At 59.7% G+C, this 25,202-nt stretch overlaps 9 protein-coding genes across 9 annotated transcripts; 4 read left to right on the top strand and 5 right to left on the bottom strand.

Annotated features, from left to right (window-relative positions):
* Positions 1–1,032: 1,032 nt before the first annotated feature.
* On the top strand, positions 1,033–1,907 carry BXZ73DRAFT_82624 (uncharacterized protein; the record flags this gene model as incomplete). Its single annotated transcript, XM_048023748.1, has 1 exon — positions 1,033–1,907. A coding segment is annotated over one exon (875 nt), but the record flags the coding sequence as incomplete, so codon positions are not given.
* Positions 1,908–2,760: 853 nt separating this feature from the next.
* Positions 2,761–3,209, top strand: BXZ73DRAFT_107819 (uncharacterized protein; the record flags this gene model as incomplete). Its single annotated transcript, XM_048017009.1, has 3 exons — positions 2,761–2,922; positions 2,993–3,075; positions 3,131–3,209. 3 exons carry the CDS (start codon positions 2,761–2,763, stop codon positions 3,207–3,209), a joined length of 324 nt encoding a protein of 107 aa, XP_047871546.1.
* Positions 3,210–3,447: 238 nt separating this feature from the next.
* Positions 3,448–4,318, bottom strand: BXZ73DRAFT_93321 (peptide methionine sulfoxide reductase; the record flags this gene model as incomplete). Its single annotated transcript, XM_048026633.1, has 5 exons — positions 3,448–3,572; positions 3,630–3,725; positions 3,786–3,848; positions 3,920–4,165; positions 4,231–4,318. 5 exons carry the CDS (start codon positions 4,316–4,318, stop codon positions 3,448–3,450), a joined length of 618 nt encoding a protein of 205 aa, XP_047871547.1.
* A 471-nt stretch (positions 4,319–4,789) lies between these two features.
* BXZ73DRAFT_93322 (uncharacterized protein) lies at positions 4,790–7,282 on the bottom strand (the record flags this gene model as incomplete). The annotated part of the gene is made up of 8 exons (XM_048026634.1): positions 4,790–5,059; positions 5,129–5,798; positions 5,863–6,133; positions 6,256–6,418; positions 6,557–6,639; positions 6,718–6,854; positions 6,993–7,109; positions 7,170–7,282. 8 exons carry the CDS (start codon positions 7,280–7,282, stop codon positions 4,790–4,792), a joined length of 1,824 nt encoding a protein of 607 aa, XP_047871548.1.
* A 1,012-nt stretch (positions 7,283–8,294) lies between these two features.
* On the bottom strand, positions 8,295–10,367 carry BXZ73DRAFT_93323 (uncharacterized protein; the record flags this gene model as incomplete). Its single annotated transcript, XM_048026635.1, has 8 exons — positions 8,295–8,591; positions 8,712–8,870; positions 8,926–9,069; positions 9,228–9,497; positions 9,638–9,730; positions 9,862–9,911; positions 9,969–10,075; positions 10,138–10,367. 8 exons carry the CDS (start codon positions 10,365–10,367, stop codon positions 8,295–8,297), a joined length of 1,350 nt encoding a protein of 449 aa, XP_047871549.1.
* A 541-nt stretch (positions 10,368–10,908) lies between these two features.
* On the top strand, positions 10,909–13,155 carry BXZ73DRAFT_82628 (uncharacterized protein; the record flags this gene model as incomplete). The annotated part of the gene is made up of 8 exons (XM_048023749.1): positions 10,909–11,057; positions 11,128–11,190; positions 11,252–11,399; positions 11,506–11,588; positions 11,652–12,021; positions 12,074–12,307; positions 12,597–12,690; positions 12,800–13,155. The coding sequence occupies 8 exons, from the start codon at positions 10,909–10,911 to the stop codon at positions 13,153–13,155; spliced, it is 1,497 nt and encodes a 498-aa protein (XP_047871550.1).
* A 488-nt stretch (positions 13,156–13,643) lies between these two features.
* Positions 13,644–15,702, bottom strand: BXZ73DRAFT_93325 (cytochrome P450; the record flags this gene model as incomplete). Its single annotated transcript, XM_048026636.1, has 11 exons — positions 13,644–13,923; positions 13,982–14,063; positions 14,116–14,138; positions 14,191–14,341; positions 14,477–14,585; positions 14,642–14,757; positions 14,809–14,875; positions 14,914–14,956; positions 15,016–15,204; positions 15,351–15,459; positions 15,516–15,702. 11 exons carry the CDS (start codon positions 15,700–15,702, stop codon positions 13,644–13,646), a joined length of 1,356 nt encoding a protein of 451 aa, XP_047871551.1.
* A 686-nt stretch (positions 15,703–16,388) lies between these two features.
* Positions 16,389–20,393, bottom strand: BXZ73DRAFT_56770 (RNB-domain-containing protein; the record flags this gene model as incomplete). The annotated part of the gene is made up of 18 exons (XM_048021508.1): positions 16,389–16,599; positions 16,662–16,917; positions 17,000–17,168; positions 17,220–17,343; positions 17,396–17,665; positions 17,724–17,830; positions 17,883–18,061; positions 18,121–18,189; positions 18,247–18,668; positions 18,740–18,902; positions 18,952–19,102; positions 19,155–19,244; positions 19,294–19,415; positions 19,469–19,627; positions 19,682–19,737; positions 19,789–19,949; positions 20,077–20,243; positions 20,297–20,393. The coding sequence occupies 18 exons, from the start codon at positions 20,391–20,393 to the stop codon at positions 16,389–16,391; spliced, it is 2,973 nt and encodes a 990-aa protein (XP_047871552.1).
* A 2,777-nt stretch (positions 20,394–23,170) lies between these two features.
* Positions 23,171–25,040, top strand: BXZ73DRAFT_107826 (phosphoglycerate mutase-like protein; the record flags this gene model as incomplete). The annotated part of the gene is made up of 8 exons (XM_048017010.1): positions 23,171–23,461; positions 23,606–23,833; positions 23,889–24,065; positions 24,129–24,294; positions 24,362–24,491; positions 24,544–24,596; positions 24,654–24,832; positions 24,888–25,040. The coding sequence occupies 8 exons, from the start codon at positions 23,171–23,173 to the stop codon at positions 25,038–25,040; spliced, it is 1,377 nt and encodes a 458-aa protein (XP_047871553.1).
* Positions 25,041–25,202: the final 162 nt, after the last annotated feature.

A 25,202-nucleotide genomic window follows, 5' to 3' on the forward strand; every position in this document is an offset into this window, starting at 1 on the left:
CAGCGATCGGTACCTTGATGTACGCGGCACTCGGCACGCGACCGGATCTCGCGTACGCCGTACAGGCGCTGTCCCAATTCTGCTCGCGCCCCGGCCCAGTGCATTGGACGGCCCTCAAGCACGTCTTCCGCTACATCAAGGGGACACTCGACTACGGTATCACTTACCACGCGCAGGGGGAGCTGGTAACGAAAGTGGCGTACCAGCACTTGCGCCTCGAAGGGTACACCGACGCGGACTGGGGCGCTAATCCGGTGGACCGGCGATCAATCTCCGGATACGCGTTTCTGATCGCCGGTGGACTTGTCGCGTGGAGCTCGAAGAAGCAAGCGGTAGTAGCGCTATCGTCGACGGAGGCGGAGTACATGGCGGTGTCGTACTGCGCGCGACACACGATCTGGATGCGCGCACTTCTCGCGGCGCTGTATCTGAAGCAGGAGGACGCGACGGACCTCAATGCGGACAATCTCTCAGCCATCGCGCTCTCCAAGAACAACGTGCATCACGCGCGTACCAAGCATATCGACATCCGGCATCACTTTATTCGCGAATGCGTAGAAGCCGGTACTATCAAACTGAAGCACGTACCTACGGAGGACAATGTCGCGGACATGTTCACGAAGCCGCTTCCACGCGACCGCTTCCACATGCTGCGGCGGCAACTCGGGATCCTCTCAGACGCCGAGTTGAGGGGGAGTGTTGAAGATACGCGCGGAAGCGCCGGCTACGATTAGATTAGATTACGCTATGCGTTCGGATGATACCTTTGTAGTTCCTTATCTCTTAGTTCAGTCTATCACGCCTTACGATACTCTTAGGTCTTTGTTATTGTCATGTACTATTTACAGCGCGCGCGCATACAGCGCTAATCAAGCTTCGTTTTCCCTTCCCCGAACCTGCGCGAACTTCTACACTCAACATCGTCCTCGCTGCGGTCGCCATTGGCCAAGGTAGGCTCTCCACCCTCGCTTCCCACTGCCTGCTGCCCTCCGCCCTCTCAGTGCTGACTCTGCTGCCTTCGTTTCCCCACAGCCTCGGCCGCCCCCGCCAACGTCGACGCCCGCGATGTGACCACCATCACGACCTCCATCGGCGGTGCGCCCACGACCGTCACCTTCATCGGGGGCACAACGGCAGGCGAGACGAAGCCCACGACGATCACCTTCATTGGCGGCACGACGGCGGACGAGACGGAGCCCACGACCGTCACCTTCATCGGGGGCACAACGGCAGGCGAGACGAAGCCCACGACCATCACGTTCGTCGGTGGCACGACGGCGGACGCTACGGAGCCCAGCACCGTCACGAAGGTGGCTGAGGCCGACCCGACGACGATCACCTTCATTGGCGGCACAACGGCGGACGGGACGGAGCCCACGACAGTCACGTTCGTTGGCGGCGGGGTTACGACCAGCACAGTCGTCGGAGGAGTGACGACAAGCACGGTTATCGGTGGAGTAACCACGAGCACGGTCATTGGCGGGGTCACCACGAGCACGGTCGTTGGTGGGGTCACTACAAGCACGGTCACTGGCGGGGTCACTACAAGCACGGTCGTCCGCGGCGTCACTACGAGCACTGTCGTCGGTGGGGTCACGACAAGCACCGTCAACGTCAAGACATCCACGACGAGCGTGGGGGCAGTCTCAACTTCCACCGCGTCGCCCGAGAGCGTCTCGACGTCGACCGCTCTCGTCGGCAGTGTCTCCACCTCCACGGTCTCGCCGGGCGCGGTCAGCACGACGACAGCGGGCCCGGGCTCCACGACCTCCGCCGCTGGTACCATCGTCTCGTCGACCGCGACGGCTGGCGCCGTCAGCACTACCGCCGCCGCCGGTACCGTAGTCTCGTCGACCGCGACAGGCAGCCCCGTCACGATCACCTTCGCCGCCGACACCGGGTTCTAATCCACAACGGCCCTCCCCGACAGCGCTGCCGCCTGCGCAGCGACGAAGCTCCCCTCATCCCGGTTGAAATCGGGAGGGATGCCTATGTCTTTGCTTTCGGATTTACCTTCGCTTTTACTAGCACAAGGATCTTCCCCTTCGCTACCCGTTTCTTATTTTGCTTTCTGTTTCTGGCGGACATTAGTGGTGGTTGGATTCGAGGTTTAAATATTTGGTAGTGCCCTGGATTTCGTCGACGTGCGTTGTCGGTGACAATATCACTCTTTGACTTCCCAACACCGGCCATTTGCCACGCAGGAGATATAACATCGATGTGTCCCGCCCGGGATCGAACCCTCGACGAATGCGGGGTCCGTGCGTGGGAAAACTGCCAGCCACGATATAAACCTCGCACCCCGCGCCTCCTGTTTCCCTCGATTCTTCCACGATCATGACGCCGCTGACGAGACCGCAAGCAGCGAGATGAGCACGGCGCCCACTCGTGGGCGCCGGCGTTGACATCGCTCGTCCGGCTACCCACCTTGTTACATGCAAAGGGACGGGCTGAGACAACGGCTGAGGCGTCACCCCACTCGATCTGGAGTCTCGGATTTTGTGTATGTAGCAGTAGTGCAGAGTCAATTTCCGGGCAATTGAAGCGTTCCGTCGGGCTTTGCGACACGTTCTTGTGCAGTGCGAGTGCGAAGGTGTGAGTCGGACTGAGAACGGTCGTCGAGAGAAAACTTTGTGGGAGGCGGCCCGTCGTCCGGCCCACCGCCCCGGAAAGCTGGAACAGTCGCGAAAGGCCGTCGCGCCCGGACGTCCGTCTCGTCGCTCCCCTCGCTGCCATGACCCTCGCCCACACTGCGTAGCGATGGCCGACCCGACGGATACGAAGAGCGCACCCCTCGCGCTGCCCGCGCCGACCCCCGCTGAGGAGGAGCCGGAGGTTCCGGAGGTGCAGCAGCCGGTCGTGAACGGCGGGCAGACGTTCAGGTTCGACAAGCTCGGGCCCGTGGTCGTCAACTCGGACGGGGTGCGTCGCTCGCTCGCTGGCCGCAGGTGGATGTGCGCGGGAAGCCGGCGCTGAGACCGACGTGCTGCAGACGCTCTCTCGCATCGCGAACTGGGAGAGCCTGACGGCGCGCGAGAGGGAGACGACGGTGCGGGTGCTGCTGGCTCGGAACAGGTGTGTTGCTTGCCTGCCTGATGCGCCGCATGCGCTCACGCTCGTCCCCGTGCAGGGTGCGTCTCGCTGAGCAGGCGAAGAAAGAGGGGCAGGCTGAGGGCGAGGAGGCACTGTCGATGTCCACGGATGGGTGATGTTGGGAGGAGAGGAGGACTCGTGCGTATGTACTTCTAGAACTGTCGCACTCTTGTTTCTGCTGCGCGACTTTCCTCTTCGACCACATCTCTGTGACGATGGCCATGCCTTCCGACCGTGTATTGCCCTCCAAGCATACTCAGCGGAGTTCAACCGTCTGGAGAGCGGGAAAACACATCCATTCGTACAACGCCGACCTCCAATCGCACAATCCGAGCCAAGACCCCCTCCACTCGCTCACCAGTGCAGGCGGTGCGTCGGGCACTGGTACCCCGTCGGATTCTTGAACAGGTACTTCTGGTGGTACTCCTCCGCGTCCCACCACGTCCCCGCCTCGACGATCTCCGTCACGATCTTCTTGCCTGCCCCGCGCGCGTCAGCGAGCCGCGTCGCACGGAACCCAACACGCATATACGCACCCTTGGGGTCGAAGTGCTTCCTCTGCACTTCGTCCGTCACCCGCTTCGCGACCTCAAGCTGCTCCGGGGTGTTGTAGAAGATCACGGACCGGTACTCTGCGCGCGGCGTGAGCGACGCACGCAGATGTGTGGGACGTAAGAAGAAGGAAGACGCACGGGTGCCCACGTCGCCGCCCTGCCGGTTCGCCGTCGTCGGGTCGTGCGTGCGGTAGAAGAACTCTGCGGGGGCCACGGCCGGTCAGCTCCTCTTCATCCCCAGTCCCGCCTAGAAAGAGAGAGAGAGAACGCACCGACGAGCTCCGCATACCCCACCACCGCGGGGTCGAACTCGACCCGGACCGCCTCCGCGTGGCCCGTCGCGCCCGCGCACACCGTGCGGTAGTCCGGGCTCGCCGCGTCCGCGCGCCCGCCGGTGTAGCCGACGGCGGTGCGGAGGACGCCCTTGCCCTGCGCGGGCGGGAAGTGCTTGAGGAAGATGTGCTCCGTGCCCCAGAAGCAGCCGGACGCGAACGTCGCGACCGACGGCGCGCCTTCGCCTGTGCGTGCGCGGGGATGTCAGGGGGCGATGTAGGGACGGGAGGGCGGGAGGGCACGGACGCACCGGACATGGTGGAGAGAAACTGTGTGGGAGAGATGCCGCGGGAGGAGAGAGAGGGTGCGCGGAAGAGGTTCGCGAGCAGGCTGAGCATACGCGTCGGTCGCGGTTCAGGTGTTCGGGATGGGCGAGGCAGAGTCGTCGGTGGCCGACTTTTGAGGTGACCTCATCGGGGCGGGAGATGGCGTCAAGGCGTCGGCCCACGTGATGGGCGTCGGGCCGCTGACTACGCGGCTGAGCAATTCGTCCGGCGGTGCTGTGTCGGTGAGAAGACAGTGAGAAATCCTGTCCTGGAGACATGGGGGTTGAGAACGAAAAGGTGGATCGGAGGCATGTCGCCGTGGGGCGTGTGTGCATAGATACATGTATGATACATGCATGATACACGAGAGACGGGAAAGAAGAAAAGCGTAGAAAGCAAAAGTCTAGGCGATCGCGAACGGACAGCCGACACTACCCCCCTCGGAGCGTACCCAAAACATCGAAAGCAATCCAGTCAGATCGCGCACCGCGGTCCGGACAGCTACATACACAGGAAGGCCACAGCGAACGACAGGACGAGCTACTACAGAAACTGCGTCGGGTCCCGCCACTCGGCCTCCGCGCAGCCGAAGCACTCGAGCCAGTCCCGCGCGTTGTACAGCGTCCGGCCCTTCGGCCACTCCTCCAGCACCGTCTTCCCGCCCTGGCGCGAGACGGTGTAGAAGTCGTCGTCGAACCGCGCGACGCGGACCATCGGGAAGCCCTGCTCCACCACCTGCGCCACGTCCTCCACGTCCCGGAACTGCGAGAGGCCGATGTACCGCAGCTGCGGCGGCATGCCCGCGCGCAGTTGCTGCAGACGGACCCGCGACGGCGTCAGCGGCGGAACGCGAACGAGGGGAAGGAGACGGCGGGGACGCACCGAGACGAACTCGAACGGGTTCGCGGGCGTGGTGTTCTGCAGCGAGAGCGCCTGCACGCCCCGCGGGACGAGCCACATCGCGACCGGGGGCGCGACGTCCTTCGGGAGCGTCGCGGTCAGGCTCCGGAGGTTGAGCAGCGACGGGAGCACGCCCCAGACGGACGCGTCGTACCCCAGGCGCTGCAGCGCCCAGTCCGGGCTCGGGACGGTGAGCTGCAGCGAGCGCAGGTTCGTGCGGCCCCGGAGGAAGGCGGAGATCGCGGGGAAGAGGTCGCAGTCGCTGGCGCGGTAGTCGAGCAGGCCGAACGCGAAGTGGCGGAGGAAGGGGAGCGCGCTCGGGTTCTCGCGGAACTGCTGGCTCGCGGTGCACTCGAGGATGCACTCGAGCCGGAGGGACTCGAGCTGGAGGCCGCCCTGGAGGACGTCGGTGAACGCGCGGGAGTCGACGGGGAAGAGGCCCTGGAAGTCGAGGTGGGTCAGGTTCCGGATGCTGATCGCGTCCGCGGGGAACGCCCAGTTCGGGTTGTGCAGCGACAGGAAGCGGATCGACGGCTTGTTCTGCACCAGGAAGGCGTGCACCTGCGCCGTCGCGCCGCCGGTGCTGTGGTACGAGAACTGTTGGATATGCCTGAACCGCGGGAAGCGCAGCTCGCCCGTGCCGTCTGAGGGCCTAGATGCGCAGATAGCGGGTAAGGACCGTCAGCGAACGGCCCAGAGACAGCTGAGATACGCACATGAGCGAGAGGCCAGTGAGGCGGTGGCTGATGGTCTCCAGCACGCGCAGGAAGGCGAACATGTCCTTCCAGCGCATCCCGCAGTGGACGTTGCGCAAGTTGGTGAGCTTCGGGAGCGCGTTGGAGAGCATGCCGGTGTGGAACGTCATCGGAGAGGTCTCACGCCCGGGCACGAACACGCGGAGGGTCCGGACATGGCTCGCAAACGTCGCATCGGTGATAATCCGTGTGAGGAGGTCCGCACTCCGCTGGGAGTCGCGCTTCTCCGACGCTGCAGCGCCGTGGGGGACCGGGGGCCGGAGAAGGCGGGGGCACGATAGGAACGATAGGCCAGGGCGGGATGGACACAATCAGCATCAATTTAGGAGACCCGATCATGCGGGAGCCGCTCACAAAAGTGCATGTCGATCCTCTGGAACAGGAGTTCGCTGGCGATGCGGGAGAGGACGTGCGGGACCCCAAGCAAGGCCTTGAGGTCGCGCGGGGGGAGCCAGAGGGCGATTTCGCGCCATATCTCGGTGGAGAACTTGGGGGTGGTGTCCGGCTTGACGAGCGGCTTCGTGGAGTGCGGCATCGCGGTCGAGGCGAACCGCAACGGCATGAGCGGCGGGGGAGTGGGAAAGCGGGCGAGGGGGGGGCGCAGAAAAATCAGTGTCGTCGTGGCAAACGACAAGGAACGACGAGAAGGACAGACCTCGCCGGGCGTGGCAACGTGCTGCGCCATGAGCGCCGAGGCCTCCGGGTTCTGGGGCTGCAGCTCGAGTGCGGCGAGGATGTCTGTGGGGAGAGCGGGCGCGGCGCGGCGCGATCCGTGAGCGACCGGGGCGGGGGCGGGCCAGAACGGGCCAGACTGACCTTGGTGCGCGCCGACGTGCATGCCGGCGGCGAGCCGGGCCTTTGCGCGGATCAACCGCGCTTTTGCGGCGTTCGCCGCCGGTAACTTGGAGAGCGAGAGGCAGGACTGGACTGCGTTCTCTATCAGTGTCCGCGACCTGCCCAGGGCGAGGGCACAACGGGTGTGTATAGGCGCGGGCACGGGGTTTGTGGCGCGGAGTAGGATACACGCGCGGAAAATGAACTACGTATTAGACACGGCGGGTTTTAACGAAGGAAGCAAGGCGGGGACGGACCGGTCGAGGTTGAGGTGGGCCATGGCGTAGAGCAGGACGTCGGCCTTGTGCTCGTCGGAGAGGCAGCCGGTGACGTCGCGGATGCTGGCGTCGATGATCTTCGGGTTGAAGACGTTGCTCGTCCGAGCTGAGGACGTGCCGGTCGAGTTCGGGTTCAAGGTCGGCGGGTGTGGATACGAGGTCGGCGGGTGCGGGTGCTTGTGCGGGTGGGCGGCGTTGGGCACGGGCGACGAGAACGAGGGCGAGGACGGTGGGCTGTGCCCGAGGCCAGGGTAGGCACGGTGGTGCATGTCGACCGCCCGGACGCTCGCGGCTTAAATGTGTGCACGGGATGTCTTTTGATGGATGGGCCCGAGGTGGGCAAGGTGGTGATCAGACGCTAGACGGTGGCCCAGACCGATTTGTAGTCGCGAAATGGGGCGTGTGCGCTGGCGGGCGGCTGCTGCGAGTCGGCGAGGGGCTGAGGGGCGAGCTGGCGGGGTGGATTGCGGATGCAGACTGGAGATCCCAATCTTGCGGAGGATGCGTCCGTCGACCGTTGTCGTAGTCGTGAGAGAGGGGCCACGCTCAAGCCGTCGCGGACGAAGACGGGCGTCCCTCTCAAATGCCGCCGCGGACAGTGCCGCCCGCGCCCGACTCTGCGCCAGTGACGTACTAAACCACTGCTGAGGCCTGCTCGATAAACGAAAATTAAGTAGCTCGTGTGTCTGACCGCGGAGACCACCGCGGCAACCGACGCACCCGGAGACGGTTGCCAACGGGGATATGATGGGTTGCCGGGGGGATGCCTATTTCCAGGGGAGACCTGGCCAGAACATATCACTCTGCCTCGTGCCCGCTCTTCCTCCACGCACTAGTCCACATACACGACACAGCGCATGGCGAGTAGCACACCCCGCAACAAACGGAATGTGGAATTAGACTCACTGTGGAATCCGAAAGACCAAGGCGCTTCAGCTGAACCTGCGAAGTATTGCGAGCGCAAGGCAGGAAAGCGTGTCGAAGGAGCACAGAGGAAAACAGACGAGTAGAGTTTGGAGGGGGCAGCTTTAAATGCAGCCATCCGCTTTATATGCCAGTCGATGGAGTCAATCCGCGGAGGGAGGTGCAGCTCGTAAAGAGACCTGCCGTCCGTTATCGCCCAACAGACGAGCGCGAGTCGAAGATAGACGAACGGAACAGGGTCAGATTGGTGACGAGGGAGAGCCAAGCTGGGATTGGATCATACACACGTCGACATGGTACAGATATTGCTACAGGTCTAACAGACGTCCCTCCCCATCCCTCACCGCACCTCGCACCTCACGCGAACGACACTTCGTCTGCCCACGGCGCATGCCCAGATCCACCCATCATCGAGTTCGCCCCGTACATGTCCTCGTCCGCGCCCCAGCCGGAGTCGTCCTTCGCCTTCGTCGCCTTCGTCAGGTACTCCTTGCTCGTGTTCAGCGCACGCTCCGTCTCGGCCAACAGCGCGCTGTTGTGCTGTGCGGACACGAGCAATCGGTCCAGTTGGTCCTTCGAGAACTCGGGCACAGGGTCTGCGAACGTGACAGTGTCGTCCGCGGAGATGCTGCCGTTGATCTCGCCCGCGTCGATCTGCAGCAGAATAAACCTCATGTCAGCACAGAGCCCGATAATGATCACCGTTGGGAAGATCTGCTTGCGGGAGGCCGGCAAAACAGAAGACCACACTGGATCCACAAGGACTACAGTTACCATTGACAAGATCGTCTCCCTACACTGCTCCACGGTTTCGATGCCAGCTTGCTTCTTGATGTCACTCAACCCAAGCGTGAGGTACGTCGCAGTGAGCTTCTTGATCAGCCATACAGGGGCTCGCTCAATCGCCTGGTTCACAAGGCCCGTGTTCTGGTCCTGCATCCTTCATGAGCATCGCCCTCAATCGCGCCGCAGATGCACGACGACAGACCGTGTTGAGCATGTCCGCCTCCTTCGTCACCCACGTTCGGAGCACCGCCGTCGTAGAGGGGTAGTTCTTGATGAACGTGTTGTACGACGTGTTCTTGAAAATCCGCACCAGTGCGGGCAGCGTGTATTTTGGTGGCGGAACCGTCTGTCGGAAAACCGTTCGGTCAGCTCCATGCCCCCGCCCTGTGCCCAGCCCGCTCTCCTGCTGCCACAAAACGGGGTGTGCTCTGGCACGCATCACTCCTTCGTCCTCTGCGCCACGTCCCTCCATCCACGGATACACGGGCCACAAGGGAAGCTTACCTCGCCATACTGGATCAGCTGCACCAGCGCGAGCTTCTTGAACGCCTCGAGCTGAATGGCGGCGGGGACCTGCGCCGGCGCGCTCACGCAGATCTCGAAGAACTCTTCCGCTTCACGCCATCGCTTGAGCGCACCGAGCGCAACGCCGCCTGCGTAGTGGTAGACGAGGTGGTCGTTGTAGGTGAGGTCGGAGACCGAGGTGTCGACGTTCGTGATCGGCACCGAAAGCACTGGCAGCGCGGAGGCATAGTGGCCCGTGGCTACGCAAACCTAAAGGAGGAAATGGATGATCAGTGTCCCAACCGGGTGCATGCACGTATGCGTAGAAGGAGTGGATGTATGCAGTCGGACGGGCTCTTAGGAGCAGAATGCATGTGTGCGGGGAGGGAGAAAGATCGAGAGACACTCACCCGGACAAAGATTGGGTGCAGCGTTGTGAGGTAGCTGGGACTCGGCGGGTACCGCGCGACGAGGCTTGCTAGTGATCGAATGGCATACTTGGGCTGGAGATCAAGAAAGGAGAGAGCATCGTCAGTCTCGCGCTGCGCCACAACCGCGTCTCCCCCACTTCCTTCCTCCCCGCTCCCAGAACGCCTTCCAACCCTCCTAAAACGATGAGGATGATGGTACTCACGTTCGCCGACTGTTCTGCCACGCGCAGGATGCCCTTGGCGAGGAGAGTCACTGCTCCAAATCAGCGCCACCGACCACCCAGACCACGCACGCGCCCGCACGACGTACCGCGATCCGGGGCCAATCGCGCCTGCTCGGGCTCGAAGGTGCTGCAGAAGTCCTCGATGGCGGAGAGCGGTGGCGACGGCAGCGTCGAGCCCTGCAATCGGGCGGACCTGTGGGGGGGTGGCGCGGCCTGTGAGCCCGAGTCGACTCGCGGAAGGTGAGGAGGACGCACAGGATAAAGAGGTAGCCGAGCGTGTTCCGCACGGGGTCGAGGACGGCGAGCGGGTCTTGGCCGCTGCCGAGCGTGCTCGCGAGCACGGCGTCCCGGGTCTCCTTCTGCGCGAAGGTGCGGAGGAACTGGGCGAGCTGCGCGGTCGGGGGAGTGGTCGTGATCCGGGTCACGACATCGTCGAGCGAGACGAATGCTTGCGCGCCGTGCGCGGACGCTCCGACGGTGCTCATCGTGATGGTCGGGAGTAGGACGAAAGGAGGACGGAGAGGAGCAAGAGCTCGGGGGCGAGGATAGGGCTGCAGTGCGCTAGACGCCGAGGTATGTGGGCCTCGCGTCTTTGGGCGGCTATATGTTGCTGCTTGACTCAGACCGCGCACTCATAACACGCTACTTACTCTGTAGGTGGCTTGTGGTAAGGACCGAAGGTAAGCCACATTCATAAGTTCCATAATAGGTGCTGAGCGCGCGTTAGATGCTTTAAATGACGATGACATTCGCACCTTTTGCTCATATTGCATCTCAAGCCCTCGCCTCGCGTGGTCATAGTGCGCGATAGTACACGTGCAGGAAGCTTCCTCAAGGATTCCAGGTCAGCGGGCCGGTACTGATATCGATATCGTTCACGTTCTCATTTCAACATACAATGCGCGCATCATCTCACTGAACAATCAATATCTGACAACCTGCTTGAACAGGTATGTTCTTGCTAAGCGTCAGTGTTCAACTGCTCCTTCTGACCAACATATCTTCCATAGAAACTTTTCCACTGCGATGGAAGAAAATCTCGAAGAGCAGATTGCCCTCGCCTGGTCCCCGCCCGTGTATGACACGGGCCGAGTACCACACCAACTGCTTTCTGCTCAGTTCCCCGAAAACACCTCAGGAGAACCCGACGCACATAATCATACCATATTTGCTCGGTTTGCCAAATGGTATCCACGGCACAGAGGTCGCTCTCCGGCATCCCCTCACAGTTACATATTTTCATAGGTGTCCCGACGGCTCGGCCGCCCTCGCACAGTGCGAAGACAGGACATTCAGGTTCCTGCAGCTGTAAGTCGCATCAGCATCTTCCAGAACTGCTTAATAGCCTGTTCTGACCAGCCTCATGCAGGCCTCCTGAGCTGCTCGGAATAACCGCAGATGCCTCAAAACACGCCGCGCTGCCGGCATCGATCATGCAGCCTTCTCCCATACTCGACTTCGCGTGGTACCCGTCTGCTACCATCCACGACCCTGCATCCTTCTGTTTTGTGGCATCGGTCCGCGAGTGTCCTGTGAAGCTACTCGACGCCTCTGATGGAAGGGCAAGTCGCCTTTCGTCTCTTCGCGGGCTTTCGTGTACCATTAATACCCCGCCCATTATAGCTCCGCGCGTCCTATCGCATCGTTGATCACCGGGAACGCCAGATCGCTCCCCACAGTCTGGCATTCAACGTGGCCGCTAGCAGGTCCGTATATGTTCTCGCGACTCCCGTTTCCCCGGCCGTACGTAACCTGACGGCACTGGCCAGGCTCTATTGCGGCTTCGAGGACGCGATAGAGGTCTTCGACGTCCACCGTCCGGGCGAAGGCACACGTTTGCACATCACGCCGTCGAAAAAGAGCCGCGACGGTCTGAAAGGTGCGCCTGCTCGGTCCCAGGCCGAGGCGTCCCTGCTCACCCGCGCATCTGCGCCAGGGATCGTGTCTGCGCTCGCGTTCGCCCCTGACGTGTCGTCGGACCTGTACGCTGCAGGGACGCTCAACCCATCCGCGCCGACCTCATCAAACATCGCACTTTTCCAAGAAGCGGCGGGAGAAGCACCGGTGATGCTCGTCGGCGCAGAGGACACACACCCGGCCCCCGGCACGGGATATGGCGTCCGCGCGAGTGTCTCCCAGGTCCGTTTGGGCGACACGACGCATGCTCTGATGTCGCTGACGCGTGTGACAGCTCGCGTTCAATCCAGCGCGGCCGTACCTGCTGTACGCGTCCTTCCGGCGGACGGACACCATCTACGCCTGGGACCTGCGCGGCGACGTCACCCGCCCAGTGGCGCTCTACGACAAGTCCGCCGCGCCCAAAGGCTCCGCGCCCGCAGCGAAGACGAAGGCGAAGACGCAGACGAACCAGCGTCTGCGCTTCGACATCGACCTAGGCGGCACGCGGCTCGCCGTTGGGGACGAGGTCAGTCCCCATCCCCCGCTCCTCGCGGCCTTCGTCCCCCTTCACGGTCACACTGACCGACGCGCACTCCACGCCCCCTCTTCGACGCGACCACGCGCCCACGGCCATTTCCCCCGTGTCCGCCACGCGTGCAACACGCCCTCGCTGCGTGGTCGCGCCCCGCGCCCCGCGCCCACCCCACCCCACCCGGCGGACATGAACGCGCCTCGCGCCGTGCGCCTCGACTCCCGCCGGCAACTCATTTCCACGCGCACCGTCCCTGCACGCACTCACACACGCACGCACGCAGCGTGGCTGCATTTCCGTCTTCGACCTCACTGAACCCGAAACCGCCGCGGACGCAGGCGCGCGCACCCCGGCGCTCCAGTTCCACGCGCACGGCGGTGCGTGCTCCCCGCTCCCTTCCCTTCCGCTTCCCTGCGTCTCCCTGAGAGGCGGCGGGTTCGCGAACGGGATCCGACCCCGCTGATGATAGCGTGCCGTTCTTCACAGACGCGGTGGGCTCGGTGGCTTTCCACCCGCTCCACCCGCTCGCGCTCTCGGTGGCCGGCTCCCGCCACTTCGGGGGTGCCGCCGCCGCCGTGCGCGAGGGAGACTCGGATTCGAGTGAAGACTCGGACGAAGACTCGGACGAAGACGATGGCCCAGACGGAGACAGGATGGGGAGGGGGAAGGGCTCGCAGGTTCGGGCACCGTCAGCACGGCGACTAGGGAGATGGGGCAGGTCGGTTCCCCCGAGGGGGGGCAGGGGTGGGGTGGGAGCGCGGATTGTGCGGCTCCCGCGGAGGCGCAGGGGGCCAGTCGCTCTAGATGCGTCCGTGAAGCTCTGGAGGTTCGCGCACGATTGAGATAGGAACATTGAACAAGGGGATTGCATTCAGAGCACGGGAGCACAGGAGACGCGGTTACGTATGGGCCGGAGCGGGAAGGATAGCAGCGATAGAGAACGCAGAACGAGGCATAGCAAGGGAGGCAATAATGTATTGTTACGAGAGCGGGGCGTGAGCGACGATTTGGCAACGCGGTGGAGAACAAGTGGAGAACGGAAGGGGTGCGTGCGGAGAGGGCAGGGAAGCCCGGGTGCACAGGGGCGAGGGTGCAACAGGGCGCGAAGTTAAACGGGAGAAGAGAAGATCCAGAACCACGGTCACTCCCGGGGGCCCGCGCTCATTCGCACTCGTGCGCAGCGGCGTGCACGATGCCCACGGCGTCTCCCGGCGCGGCTTGAACACGCACTTGAACGGGCACGGGTACCTGTCGGCGACACAAATCAGCGTCAGGGTCGCAAATGGCCCCGAGCCTCTCAAGCTTGAGAGAGAACACGATGGGAGGGTACTCACGACACCAGGCCGCTCGTGTACTTGACCTCGGGCTCGATGACGTTCCCGTCCGCATCGACGCCCTTCTGGAGGTCAAACGTTGCGAGCACGGACGCGATCCCGATCCACGTCGAGCTGAGCGCGAGATGGCGGCCAGGGCAGATGCGCCGTCCGAAGCCAAAGGCGGCGAGTTCGGCATCGCGCATCTCCGGCCGCAGTTTCCCGTACTCGTCGATCCACCGCTCCGGGACGAATTCCTCCGGCTCTGGGAACACTGTCTCATTGTGCAAGATCGCCCTGGAGATCGCGTTGCCGTCAATGTCGGGTACGCGCGGAAGCAAGAAGCGGAACCCACCACGAGTTGCCCACCACGACGGACCCAGCGGGTAGAAGGTGGCCGTTATACACATCATCGTGTGTGAGGCGATGGGGCACGGCTGGGAAGGTGCAGTGAGCAGTCGTCTGTGAAGAAAAAATATTGCGACTAACCGAGAGGCGTAACCGGTTGCCACCTGTCACAGGCGTGATGAGTTGTGGCAAAATCAGCATGGACGGAGAACACACCTCAAGACCTCCTTCACAAGCGCCGTAACGTAAGGGAGGTCATCGGAGAAGTCGGGGAGGCGATCCGAGCCAACGACTCGGTCGACCTCAGCCTGGGCCTTGCGCTGGATTTCCGGATATTTGAGCATCGCGAGGAAGAACGTTCCCAGCGCTGAGACAGTCTGTAATGTGATGTGAGTGTTGCGTCCTCTGTATACGGTGATATGCACCAACCGTGTCGGAACCGCCTGTGGAACATGTGTGAATGAGCCCACCTGTCAAGGGGAGGACTGTCGTGAACACATACCGGTATATGCAGCAGCACCAACACCGCTGATCACGGTCTCCGGGGGCTTCCTGTCCTCTTCACCAGTCAATAGGGACGTGACTATGGATGGCACTGCTTTGCCCTCAGCCTGCAAGACGTAATTTTCATTTACAACGCCGGCGGGAGCGAACAGGTAAAACTTACCATGGCGTTCATCACCGCCTTGAACGGGCGCTCCACCATCGCATCCGTCGCCTTTTTCCACTCGGCGGCTTGACGCTTGAACTTCGCGCCAGGGAACCAGGCCGGGACGTATTTCACTGCAGATCAGTGAGCGAGTGAACGCAGAGTTACCAAAAACCTAAACGCACGCATGGGAATGGTATCGACCAAATAAGCCCCCGCGTTGCCGGCCATGGCCATGGCGTGCAGAGCTGTCTCCGCCGTAGCAATTATGGGTCGTCCTTGGGTCGGACATCAATCCCATAGACGGTCCCTAGGATGAGTGAACCAGCCATGCTGCAGGCAACCAATATATCAGGCGCGCCTGTCAGAAAATGCACAGTGGAATCACTCACTGCCGAAGGTGCACCATAAAGTCATCTGGAGTGTCGAGCAGTCGGAGCAAAAGCTCGCGTGCAACTTTGAGCGTGCGCGGGCGATACTCGATCGTCGCGTTCGGGTGGAAGTACTGGTGGAAGACGCGCCGGCGTTCTCGCCAGCTGTCGCCATAGCCCATGAAGACAAAGTGCCAGTCGCAGCCGACGCTACGTAACAATTCAGTTAGCAATCTATATTGAACGATGATGGGCGCTGCGCCTTACAGCTCGTTTAGCATTGGAAGCCGTGTCCTGGAGCGCATAAATGAATAGTGAGACGTGCAATTGGTCCTGTGGACGCTCAGGAACAGCACCTGTCTGAGTATAGAGAAGACTTCTTTTCGAAGAGCTCATGCGCGGCTTCCGCCGAGTTGACCACGAGCACGGGGGTACCCGCAAGGTTGAGGTAAATGACGTCGGATCCTGTCGAAGAATCCTCGAGTGAGAACGCGACACGCAAAAATAACACAGGGACCGACGGTATTCCCGGCTCCAGCGATCGTACGTGAGCCACTCGAAGTCCTTAGGGACGTCGAAGATGTTGCCGAGGATGGGGACGCCCTTGGGACCTGGAGGAAGCGAGCGCCGGCGGCGCCATGACGAAACGGCGACGATGGCGAGAGCAACGGCGACGAGGGCGAGGGTGCGGGGGTCGAGAAGCGACATCGCAGGAAGTGAGGGGGGATGACGATTCTGCTCTCGAAGCAGGCGTATTTATCGCTTTCAACGGATGCCTCCGCGATTCGCGATGGCCCTCCAAACGTTCCCATACCAGCAGGTTCGGCTCGGGTGGAGATGGAACTGGGCGCGCAGCCGTAGGAACGGGGTAGTGCCGAAGAAGCGTTACGAAAGTGTTCATCTGGTGGGTGTCCCAGGGGGCGTCGGCTCCCTTGGATGGTTGCGAAGACCTGCTGGATATGTCCCGAGTGTTCCCGGGGGAGGACGATGCGCGTGGCCGGCATAATCCTTAGGTAAATGGTGAGAACAGCACAGTGGGAGGCAACTGGTGACACGAACCCACAGGGGCCGTGGCCACGGGAGCGCACGATCTCTGGATTGCTCTTAATTTTGGCGCGAAGTGCCGGGATTGACCTGGACGCCGGTTCTGGAAGCAGGAGGCTAGAAGCCTCTGCGCCGCGCGCTCAGTGGCCAGAACGGAGCGGCCGGGGGCTCGCGCGCGTTCCCATGCACCAAGCCTGTATGCGAAAAGAGAAGCCTCCGGAGAGTGGTGGCCTGACACCATCGGTGCGGCAGCCCTCGCTTTTTGCCATGCGCGAGTGCATATGAAAGGCACGAGGGCCGGGGATATGTAACGATTGGGCACATAGACTGAATGATATGCTACACTGACCTCACAGACGGCGTGAATCGATGGGGTGCGATAGTGCCATGACTACCTTGCCCCGCTGTGTGTTTTTGTCCTGCTCAACCCCCACGACCACCTTGACTTTGTCGAACACCGCGATCGTGACATCTTTCCCTTCCCCGGGCACGGTGATTGTGTAGTTATCTGCGTCGAATTGGATCCCGCGCTTGAACGTGACAAGGCCTTCTATGCCAAGCCTGTTCAAAGGTTATCGTCAGAATTCACACGAGGTGATAAACGCCGATAAGCGCCCACGTACTTGGACACGAACACACCGAGGCCATTTCGGAACGTCCGGATAACGAACGCGTCTTCAGTGACGACCCCCTTGCTGCTCCGGGCCTTGAGGGCGAGGCCAACGTAGAACTCGACACTCGCTCGGCTCGCCATTTGCGCCATCCGGTGTCTTTTGTTCACCACTTCGAGCACTCGTTCGACGTGTGACTTGGAGTGAAGGCTGGGGTGCAGCGGCGTGTACCCGATTGCCGCAGACAGCTGGCGGTGGGCCAAGACATCTGTGAGAACAAAGAGAGAGACAGATTCAGGAGGTGTCGATCGCGGTCGCTGCCAACGTGCAGACTAGAACGAGTATCGTACCTGCATAGCGCCTGATCGGACTCGTGAAATGAGTATAGATGGCACTTGCCAAGCCATAATGGCCAAACGTGTCATGGGCCACACTGCCTGAGCAGAAGTACTCCGCCGACAGCATGCACCGGGTAGCCATGATTCTCACGAGCGTATTGAATGCCGGCTCTTCTGGGTCCTGAATTTGGAGTCGAGTCGAAGAGAACGGTACTTATCAGATGGTGCTTACCACGCAACGGTCGAGCGACGCAGCTAGAGCACCGGAACTGGAGACATCAAGTGCCAGTCCCTTTCGCCTCTTGAGAATGTCTTGCAACTTCTCGAAGTTGATATGTGGGGGTGGCAAGTGGCGTCTGTGGACGGTTCATGAGACGCGACTCTGAGGCACGAAGGTGCAAAGCGTACCGGAGCACGGCGGTCTGGGAGAATGTCTCCTGGATCTTGCCAGCGACGCTGATGTTCGCGAGAAGCATGAACTCCTCGACCAGGCTGTTCGTCTCCCGCAGCTCCTTCTGCTCCACGTCGACGGGGTCGGAAGACTCGGCGCTGTCCAGATGGATTTTCACTTCGGGTGATGCGAGGTTGAGCGCTCCGGCCTTCATCCGGCCTTCTTTCAGCTTCTTCGCAAGATGATTCAAGAGTCGGATGCTCTCGGTGAGCCCATCCATCTGTTTCCTGAGGATATGATAAGCCACCGAGCAGTCTCTCGCGGACGCAATGGGTGTCCACGCACGGGTCATCTTTGCGGATTTGGGCTTCCTCGTACGTAAACGCCGATTTCGAGGCAATTACGGACTTGATAAAGCGCACGTTGACGATCTCCGCCTCGGGTGACAGTTCCTGGGAGTCGGAATCAGCAAAGTCAATAGATTAGCGGGGCGCGGATACAAACCCATATCACCGAAAACGCCAACCGCTCCACATGCGGGCGCAGGGAGCAGAGATTGGTGCCGAGTAGAGCGGGGAGCATGTCAATGCGCTTGTCAACCAGGTAAACGGTCGTTCCACGTGCCGCCGCTTCGTGGTCCATTGGGGTATCCGGATGAACAAAGTGGGACACATCGGCGATGTCTGGGCCGAATGTCAGCTGGCTGCTGACGGAAGTGAACGCGGGACTGTGGCGGACGTACGGACGCCAGCCTCGATGTTTCCATTCGGCAGACGGCGCGCGTGTAGAGCGTCGTCGATGTCCTGGCACCCTGAGCGGAAGTACGTCAACGAGCTTGCTGCGCATGGGCCACGTGAGCGACACGCACCTGGAGGGTCAATGCTGCAGATGATCATATCTCGCAAGTCCTCTCGGTCCCGCCAGTTTGGGTTGGTGGCGTCCTTCGGCGGCACAACCCATTTATCGCCTTCTGGGGGTAGGCAGTCAAGAATGGCCTTTCCGAATGGCCTATACGGCACATCGAACTCAAGCAACAAGCTCTCCTGCTCGGCTTCTTTGCTTTGAACTTTGCCTAGAGCTCGGACAAAGTGTCCCTCCGGGTACCGCGAGGTACGTTCCCATCGGTCGATTGTGACTAGAATCTTCTGACCAATAAGCGCGGGGGCTTGGCGGGTTCGTAGGCGAATGCGTGGAAGAAGGCGGGAAACTGGGGTGGCGAAGACCGTCTGCTGAGACAGTGACGTCGTGTTCGTCGAGGTCAATGACGTGCTATCGATATGACAGACGTATCTGCGAGGTGAATGGACATTGGAAAATGGTACTGGATTAGTGACGGGGACTTCCACAGGACAGGAACGTACGATCTCCAATTCCGCTTGATGATGCCGACCACGCGGCCGGTGGGCTGCCTACTAGAAGCCGCCTGTCTGACCGCTTCTTCCCGGAGAACCTTGCGTTCCGCGACCACTTCATCGTCCTCTGGCTCCTCGTCGGAATTTTCTGCGTCGTCGTTTTTAAGCGTAGCTATTCAGAGGTAAATATTCTGTGTCCCGCCAGCACTGGAGGATTTTACCTTCCTGGTCCACCACCTCGTCACCAGGGGCCTTCCACTCTTTTTCGTCGAAAACTTCGACGGCGACAACGTCACCCTGTACAGCCCTATTCATATGCTCCCGCCCGACAAGCAAGACCGCGCGGTCGAAGCCTGAAACGGGGACGCTCCCCTGGTAACGCGGTCTCAATCCCGCTCAGTAAGAAAAGGGAAACGGATCTCACCTCGAGATAGTTATACTGATTTGCGTTAAAATGCCCTTGATGAAGTTGTCCGGACTTGACACCAGCGAGCAGCGTAGCCATTGACATATACTACAACTTCTCAGTGTCAGATTGTAGGTGGACTGGCCTGAGAACGCACCTCCGGGTACAGTGCGCTGCGAGCTGCGACCGCCGCAGTGGCATCTAGGCCATCATTACCCGCTGCCGACAACAGATCTAGAAGCTGGCTAGACTCCTTCATGCACTCAACATACTTCCTCACTGCAACGGGTCAGAAGGCCGTTCCAGTTGGGTAATTGCGCGACCGGACACACCTGATAAGCACGTCAGGCCCTCTTTCTCCGCCTTCTGCCGGTTGGCGGCATCGTCGGTGAGCAACACGATGGACGGAAGCGGTGGCACCGATTGGCCGCGAACGGCAGGGCGAGCAAGCGCGAGATGGCTCTTGTACCACGACGTCGCTTTGCGGATCCCTGCGACCGTGGGTTAAGTGAGGTACGCGGCTTGGCATGAGAACAGGGAAGCACCTCGATCGTTGCGGTCGTTGGGAGACTCGCCTTCCTCCCGGATGATTGCCGTTTCTCTGGGAGGGCGAGGTCTATTTTTGCCAGATACAGTGGGGTGATTTACTTACGAGCGATATTCGTTGTAGAAAACCCAGATTTTCTTGTCGTCAGCCTTGACAAGGGCCTTCAGACGATTGTATAGAGGCAGTGAACGATGTCGGACTTCTTCCATTACGGTCTGAAGCAGTATGGTTGGGGGGTTGAATGACGAAGATTCCATTAAGTCCATCTATATGCGTATCATATAAGCAACACGGCTCGTAGATCCCCCTTACACACCACGGAAACAAAGACGACAATGGGGAGAAATAGGAGTAGATTGATGCACGAGAGGAATGGTTATATGCGTGACGAACCTGCCCGAGGAAAATGTTCGTGTCTGGGATAATGAAATGACCGTCCGGGAACGACGGGTGACCCAACGACCCAGAGGAGGGGAGAACGACGTCCTTGTCACTGGTGCAAATGCCGCAGCTATGGATTCCACAAGCAACATCATCACGCAGGTATCGTTCGCGTAACACTTTGCGTGGTTTAACTGCGGGGTTACAAAAGCATCGCGGAGGGGAGACGTACCTTTGATGACCTTCCCCCTCGCAGTTTTCTTGAAGAACTTCCGTTGCGTTACCACCGCCTCCGTACGTGGACGTTTACGAATAGTGATTTCGACCATAGCCCACAGTGCGGAGCAGTGGGAGGAGGAGGAGGAGGGGAAGGAAGAGGAGGACTAAATCAGTATATGCGATATTCCCGCCGCCCCCTGCCGCCGGGCCCCGGCTCCGGACGGAGATCAAAATGTAGCCGCGGAGATTGGAGTTTGAAGTAGCGCCGGGGGGGGCGATCCGCGACTCCGAGCGGCGAGACTCGAGTCCGCCTCAAATAACGCTAATGCTCGAGCGCGTCGACCAGGAGGCAGATGGTGCCCATTCCCCAAGGCACTGCATGTTACTAGAAATTCAAGCCTTGACAAGGGGCAACCGGTCAATACAGCGCGCGGCAAAGTCAACATGCTTTTTAATCAGTGAGATCTTACATAACAAGCCCTATTGGTGAGACGAGAATCGCGTTCCGCTTTTCCTTTACCAAAGCATGTCGCTGTACCTCCGAATCCAATCTACTCATTCTTGATCTCCACTTGCTGTTTTCTTCCACACAAAATCTTGAACTTTTTCTAGACTATTGCGACAACCGTGCACGTAGTCTCGCGCCTTCCCAGCGTGTTACGTAGCGTTCGGGGTGTAAATGCTCACGAATCTTGAACAAGTTTACAAACGAGCCTATTATAAACGCGTTTATTAACGTATATATAAACCGGTTCATAAACAAGGATGGGCGCTTCATCTCAACTACATAGCTACGAACGAAAAGTCCCATGAGATGAGTACAATGGCATGTGGTGACGCTCTGCGAGCCCTCGGCGCCGGATGACGCGTGACGGCGCCCTTGCACGCGTTTTCCGAGCGCCGGAAATCGGCGCATCTGCGAGAAAGTCGACGTTCACCAATGTGCTACTTACCCTCCACCCACTCCCGGTGTGCGCATTCTGGGACGAAAGCTTCTGGCGTGAGATCAGCAACTCATTGTCAGCGACTCGAGGACCATCGTCTTCAGAATCGCCGACTCAACCATAGCCTCCGCATCTTCGGCATCGACATTGACTGCTGGATGGTCGGCACTTCTCTCAGTGCCGGTGCTGCTATTCGGCGACGTCTTCGACAGCCTTCGTAGCTCGTGGAATTTTACAACGAGCCGATGAGGTTTGGCCCACCATGAAACTCGAAGTATCAGCAAATCGTACCGTTGTTTTACTTGGTTCAAGATACATACAATGGTGGGACGCTGCCGTGTGCCGCCAGAGCCGAACGACAGGGCAGGGACCACACTGACGTCCTCCGGGGGCCAGTGAGACCTCGAGATTGCATTTAAGGACAACAGCATTTGAGCTGCAATCGCCAAGCATTTCGGGGTCGCAATTCGAGCTGCGGAAGTCGCAAGGAGATGTAGCGGAGTCGGCGGGAGGGATGGTCGATGGGAGAACATCTGAACACATGCGGAGTATTCAGTCGCAGAACCAGAGTGTTGGGGAGTGACACAGAAGGAGACATCATGATGCGTGGGGGCGAACATGGAGGCAGAAATCAGACTCGCCTTTGAAGCCGCATCTTCAAGCGTGTTTGACGATCTCAACTCAAAATTCCAGATATTCTCGGCGACATCCAAGACCGGGCGTCGAACCGGGCGACTACGCCCCGACAAGACCATGTGCTGCTCGGGGCACATCTGGTTAGTAGAACTGCTAGGACAGGTGCACACGAAGTCAAAAGAGCAATGCACTACCAGTGAAACAGATGATAGCTGGAGCGGAGCAGCAGCCCAATTCTGGTCCAGTCGTAGCCATCAGCGAGGATTGAGGGTCGCGAGCCGGGCGAGAAAGGGGGCGATAGTATGGCGCGACGCGTCGCGATGACGGTGGAAACCCATGGGCGGTGGAAAGGAGCAAGGGACGGAGGAGGAGGCCGGGAGAGGACCCCCGAAAGCGCCTATAGAGGGACCGCCGACAAACGCCCATTTTTGCGACTTTCATGTCCGGACTATTTGAGGTCCCACGTCCGGACTTTCGGCGGTCCTCCAGCACCAGGGCGGTTGCCCGTCCGGACCGTTCGGCAGTCCTCCAGGAGCGCTTTACGGGCGCTAATTCGTGTTTTCGCCGCAAAAAGTCTTCAAACCCCGCGAAAAGCTCATCGCAGCTGCTCAGAGCAAGGTGGCATGGAATGAACAGAGAAATTTGTTGTACTTAGCGGGAATTCTCGACCTGTGCGCAAAAGTGGGCTGTTGAATTCTGATTGACGCCGGGATGATTACTAAATGATGCTTTAAAGCTTTATTGACTCCCTCCAATAAGTGTTTCAACTGAGTAATAGCTTTGAACAAACCCTCCTCCCACTTCCCGCATCGGCGCCTACCTCAGGTCTTACTTGGCTGATGTCCGGGCTTCGGCAGACCCTTCCCGGCCCCTTCAAGGTCATGTCCGGACCTTCGGCAGCCATGCAGTCGGGACAAGCCCTCCGGATGTCCGGATGGCGACCGGTCCGAGGGCCAAAAATCGTCAAATCGTGTCCGGATGGTCGGCGGTCCCTCTATAGGCGCTTTCGGGGGTCCTGCCGGGAGTCGTGCGGCTCACGTCGCGGGCGCGTCCATGCTGATGCTATCCCTCAGGCGCCTGTAACTTTCTCGTTTATAAACATATGAAAACGGCTGCTCAATGCGGCCTATTACACACGCGTTTATAAACGCTGTTAACAAACCGTTAATGAAAGTTCGTTAAAGTTCTTTTAAATAAACCCCGAACATTAGTGTTACGGCAGACTTGACGAAGCTCCGCACGCACGTTCGACCTTCATGCTGTGATACTCTATGCCTGCTACGCCTCAGAGGCTGCTGACGACTACCATGCACCTCCACGCGCTCAAGAGCACGCTTTTGGGTGCCCCGGTGCTGTACTCACTTGTTGCACTGGCTCTCGGAGCCTCCAGCAACGTGGATTCCTCGGTCTCCATTGGCGATGGACTCCTCGCGTCGGCCAACGGTGTCTACAACTCCTCAATCACTCCGTCGGATCTCCCGTGGAACACATACAACTACTGCAACGCGCCGCATGTGAACGGGCAGCATTATACCAAGCCTACAAATGCGTCGCACGCGAAGCTCGTGTACTTGAACGCGGTCATTCGTCACCATAAGGTGTGTTCTCTTGTTCTGTTCGAGCATGTGAGCCTGTGCGATGCGGTGGGCAGCGTTAGGCGGGATAACGGGCGTTGCGGAGGAAACGAGTGCACGTATCGTGACCCTGGCTATGTGCCCATGCTGACGTCGGTGGGATGTTAGCGGACGCCGGACAACCTGTACCCTTCGGAAAACGAGCTCAACGCGTTGCCCTGGGACTGCACCGACTTCCCGCAATTCAGCTATGGTACGAATGCGGACACAGCGCGAGTCTTTCACAACACCAATAGCCCGTCATGGCATCCCTTCCTCTCACTCTTTTGGAATGGCACCTGCGACGGGGGACAGCTTACCCGTGGCGGTCTAGATGACGCGGTCAAACATGGCAAGGTGCGTATACACCGATGTCTATCGTTTCCCGCGCGTCAATGACTGTGCATGCCAGGACTTTTGGTCCGTTTATCACAACAAACTGGGCTTTCTGAAGAAGGTCGACGAGGAGGATATCCTCGTTCGCACGTCAGCGGCTACACGCACGTTTCAGGTAGCAGGCGGCTTGCTTTTTGGTATGGATCCCAATATGGCGGTCAAGGACTTCCCAGTGACTACTCAGCCCGAAAACGTGCGTCGAAGCAGCGTTATGTATAGACGCCACTGTGAGAGCTGACAATATGCGTTCGGATAGATTGACTCCATTCCACCCAGCTATCCGTGCCCCAATGCAGACGCCATCCGCAACGCGTATCAGAGTGTGCCCGCTTGGACGGATCATCTACAGCAGAACAACGATCTCCGTGTCCGTCTGGGAGAGGCTCTGGGCACTCTCGGGATGAACGCCTGGGAATCATGGTGTAAGTGTTCGGCTTCGTGATCGCAGAAGCTCGGAAACCAAAGCAGACTGACCGGGTATCCCGACAGACGATCATTACTTCGACACGTTCACCTCGCGTACCTGCCACAACCATCCTCTTCCCTGCAACTCCACTGGCACTTGCGTCTCAAACGCCGATGCCGCCAGAGTGTTTGCTCTCGGCGATTTCGAATACAAGTGAGTCGGTGCGTTCTATACACGTGTTCTCGTACTGAACACGTTGCGGTAGTTATATCTGGAACACCGCGGAGAACTCAACGACCTACAGCCAGCTGAACTTCGGTACGTTACTGGTGAATCTTTAGAGCGGCTATGGTTCGCTCACGTATATGTAAACAGGCGTTTTTATGCTTGAGCTCGCCCATAACCTCAAACTCTTCCAGGCTGGTGAAGAGACTTTCAAGCTCCGATTTTATGTTGGCCATGATGGCTCCATGATCCGCCTTGCTGCCCTCCTCGGGCTCGGGAAGAACGGCGCACTGCGTTGGCCCGCGCTTGGATCAGAGATTGTCTTGGAGGTGAGTTTCCGGGCGCACTCGATGTGATTTATTTGTTTCTAACAAAAGCAACCAGGTGTGGGAAACGATTGACAAGAATATGTTCGTACGCGTCATGCATGAAGGTACTCCAGTGCCCAATCTTGAGTGGACAGCTTTACACGACTTCATCAAGAGCATTGAAGCGCAGATCCCCGACAATATTTTCCAAGCCTGTGTGGGTTCTTAGGTGTCTGCTTGTTGTATCTAGTCCTGCATCCATAGTAGAATCGTTATCCCACCGTTGTTGACTGCATGAGTTCAACGCCCCAACACAAAGCTTGAATATTTGAGTATTACCAGTGTTTATGCCAAGCCGAGCTCGTGTCGTGGCCACATTGGGCGTCTACAT

The sequence above is a fragment of the Epithele typhae genome (genome assembly GCF_022376455.1).
Source record: "Epithele typhae strain CBS 203.58 chromosome Unknown BXZ73scaffold_126, whole genome shotgun sequence".
NCBI lineage: Eukaryota > Fungi > Basidiomycota > Agaricomycetes > Polyporales > Epitheliaceae > Epithele > Epithele typhae.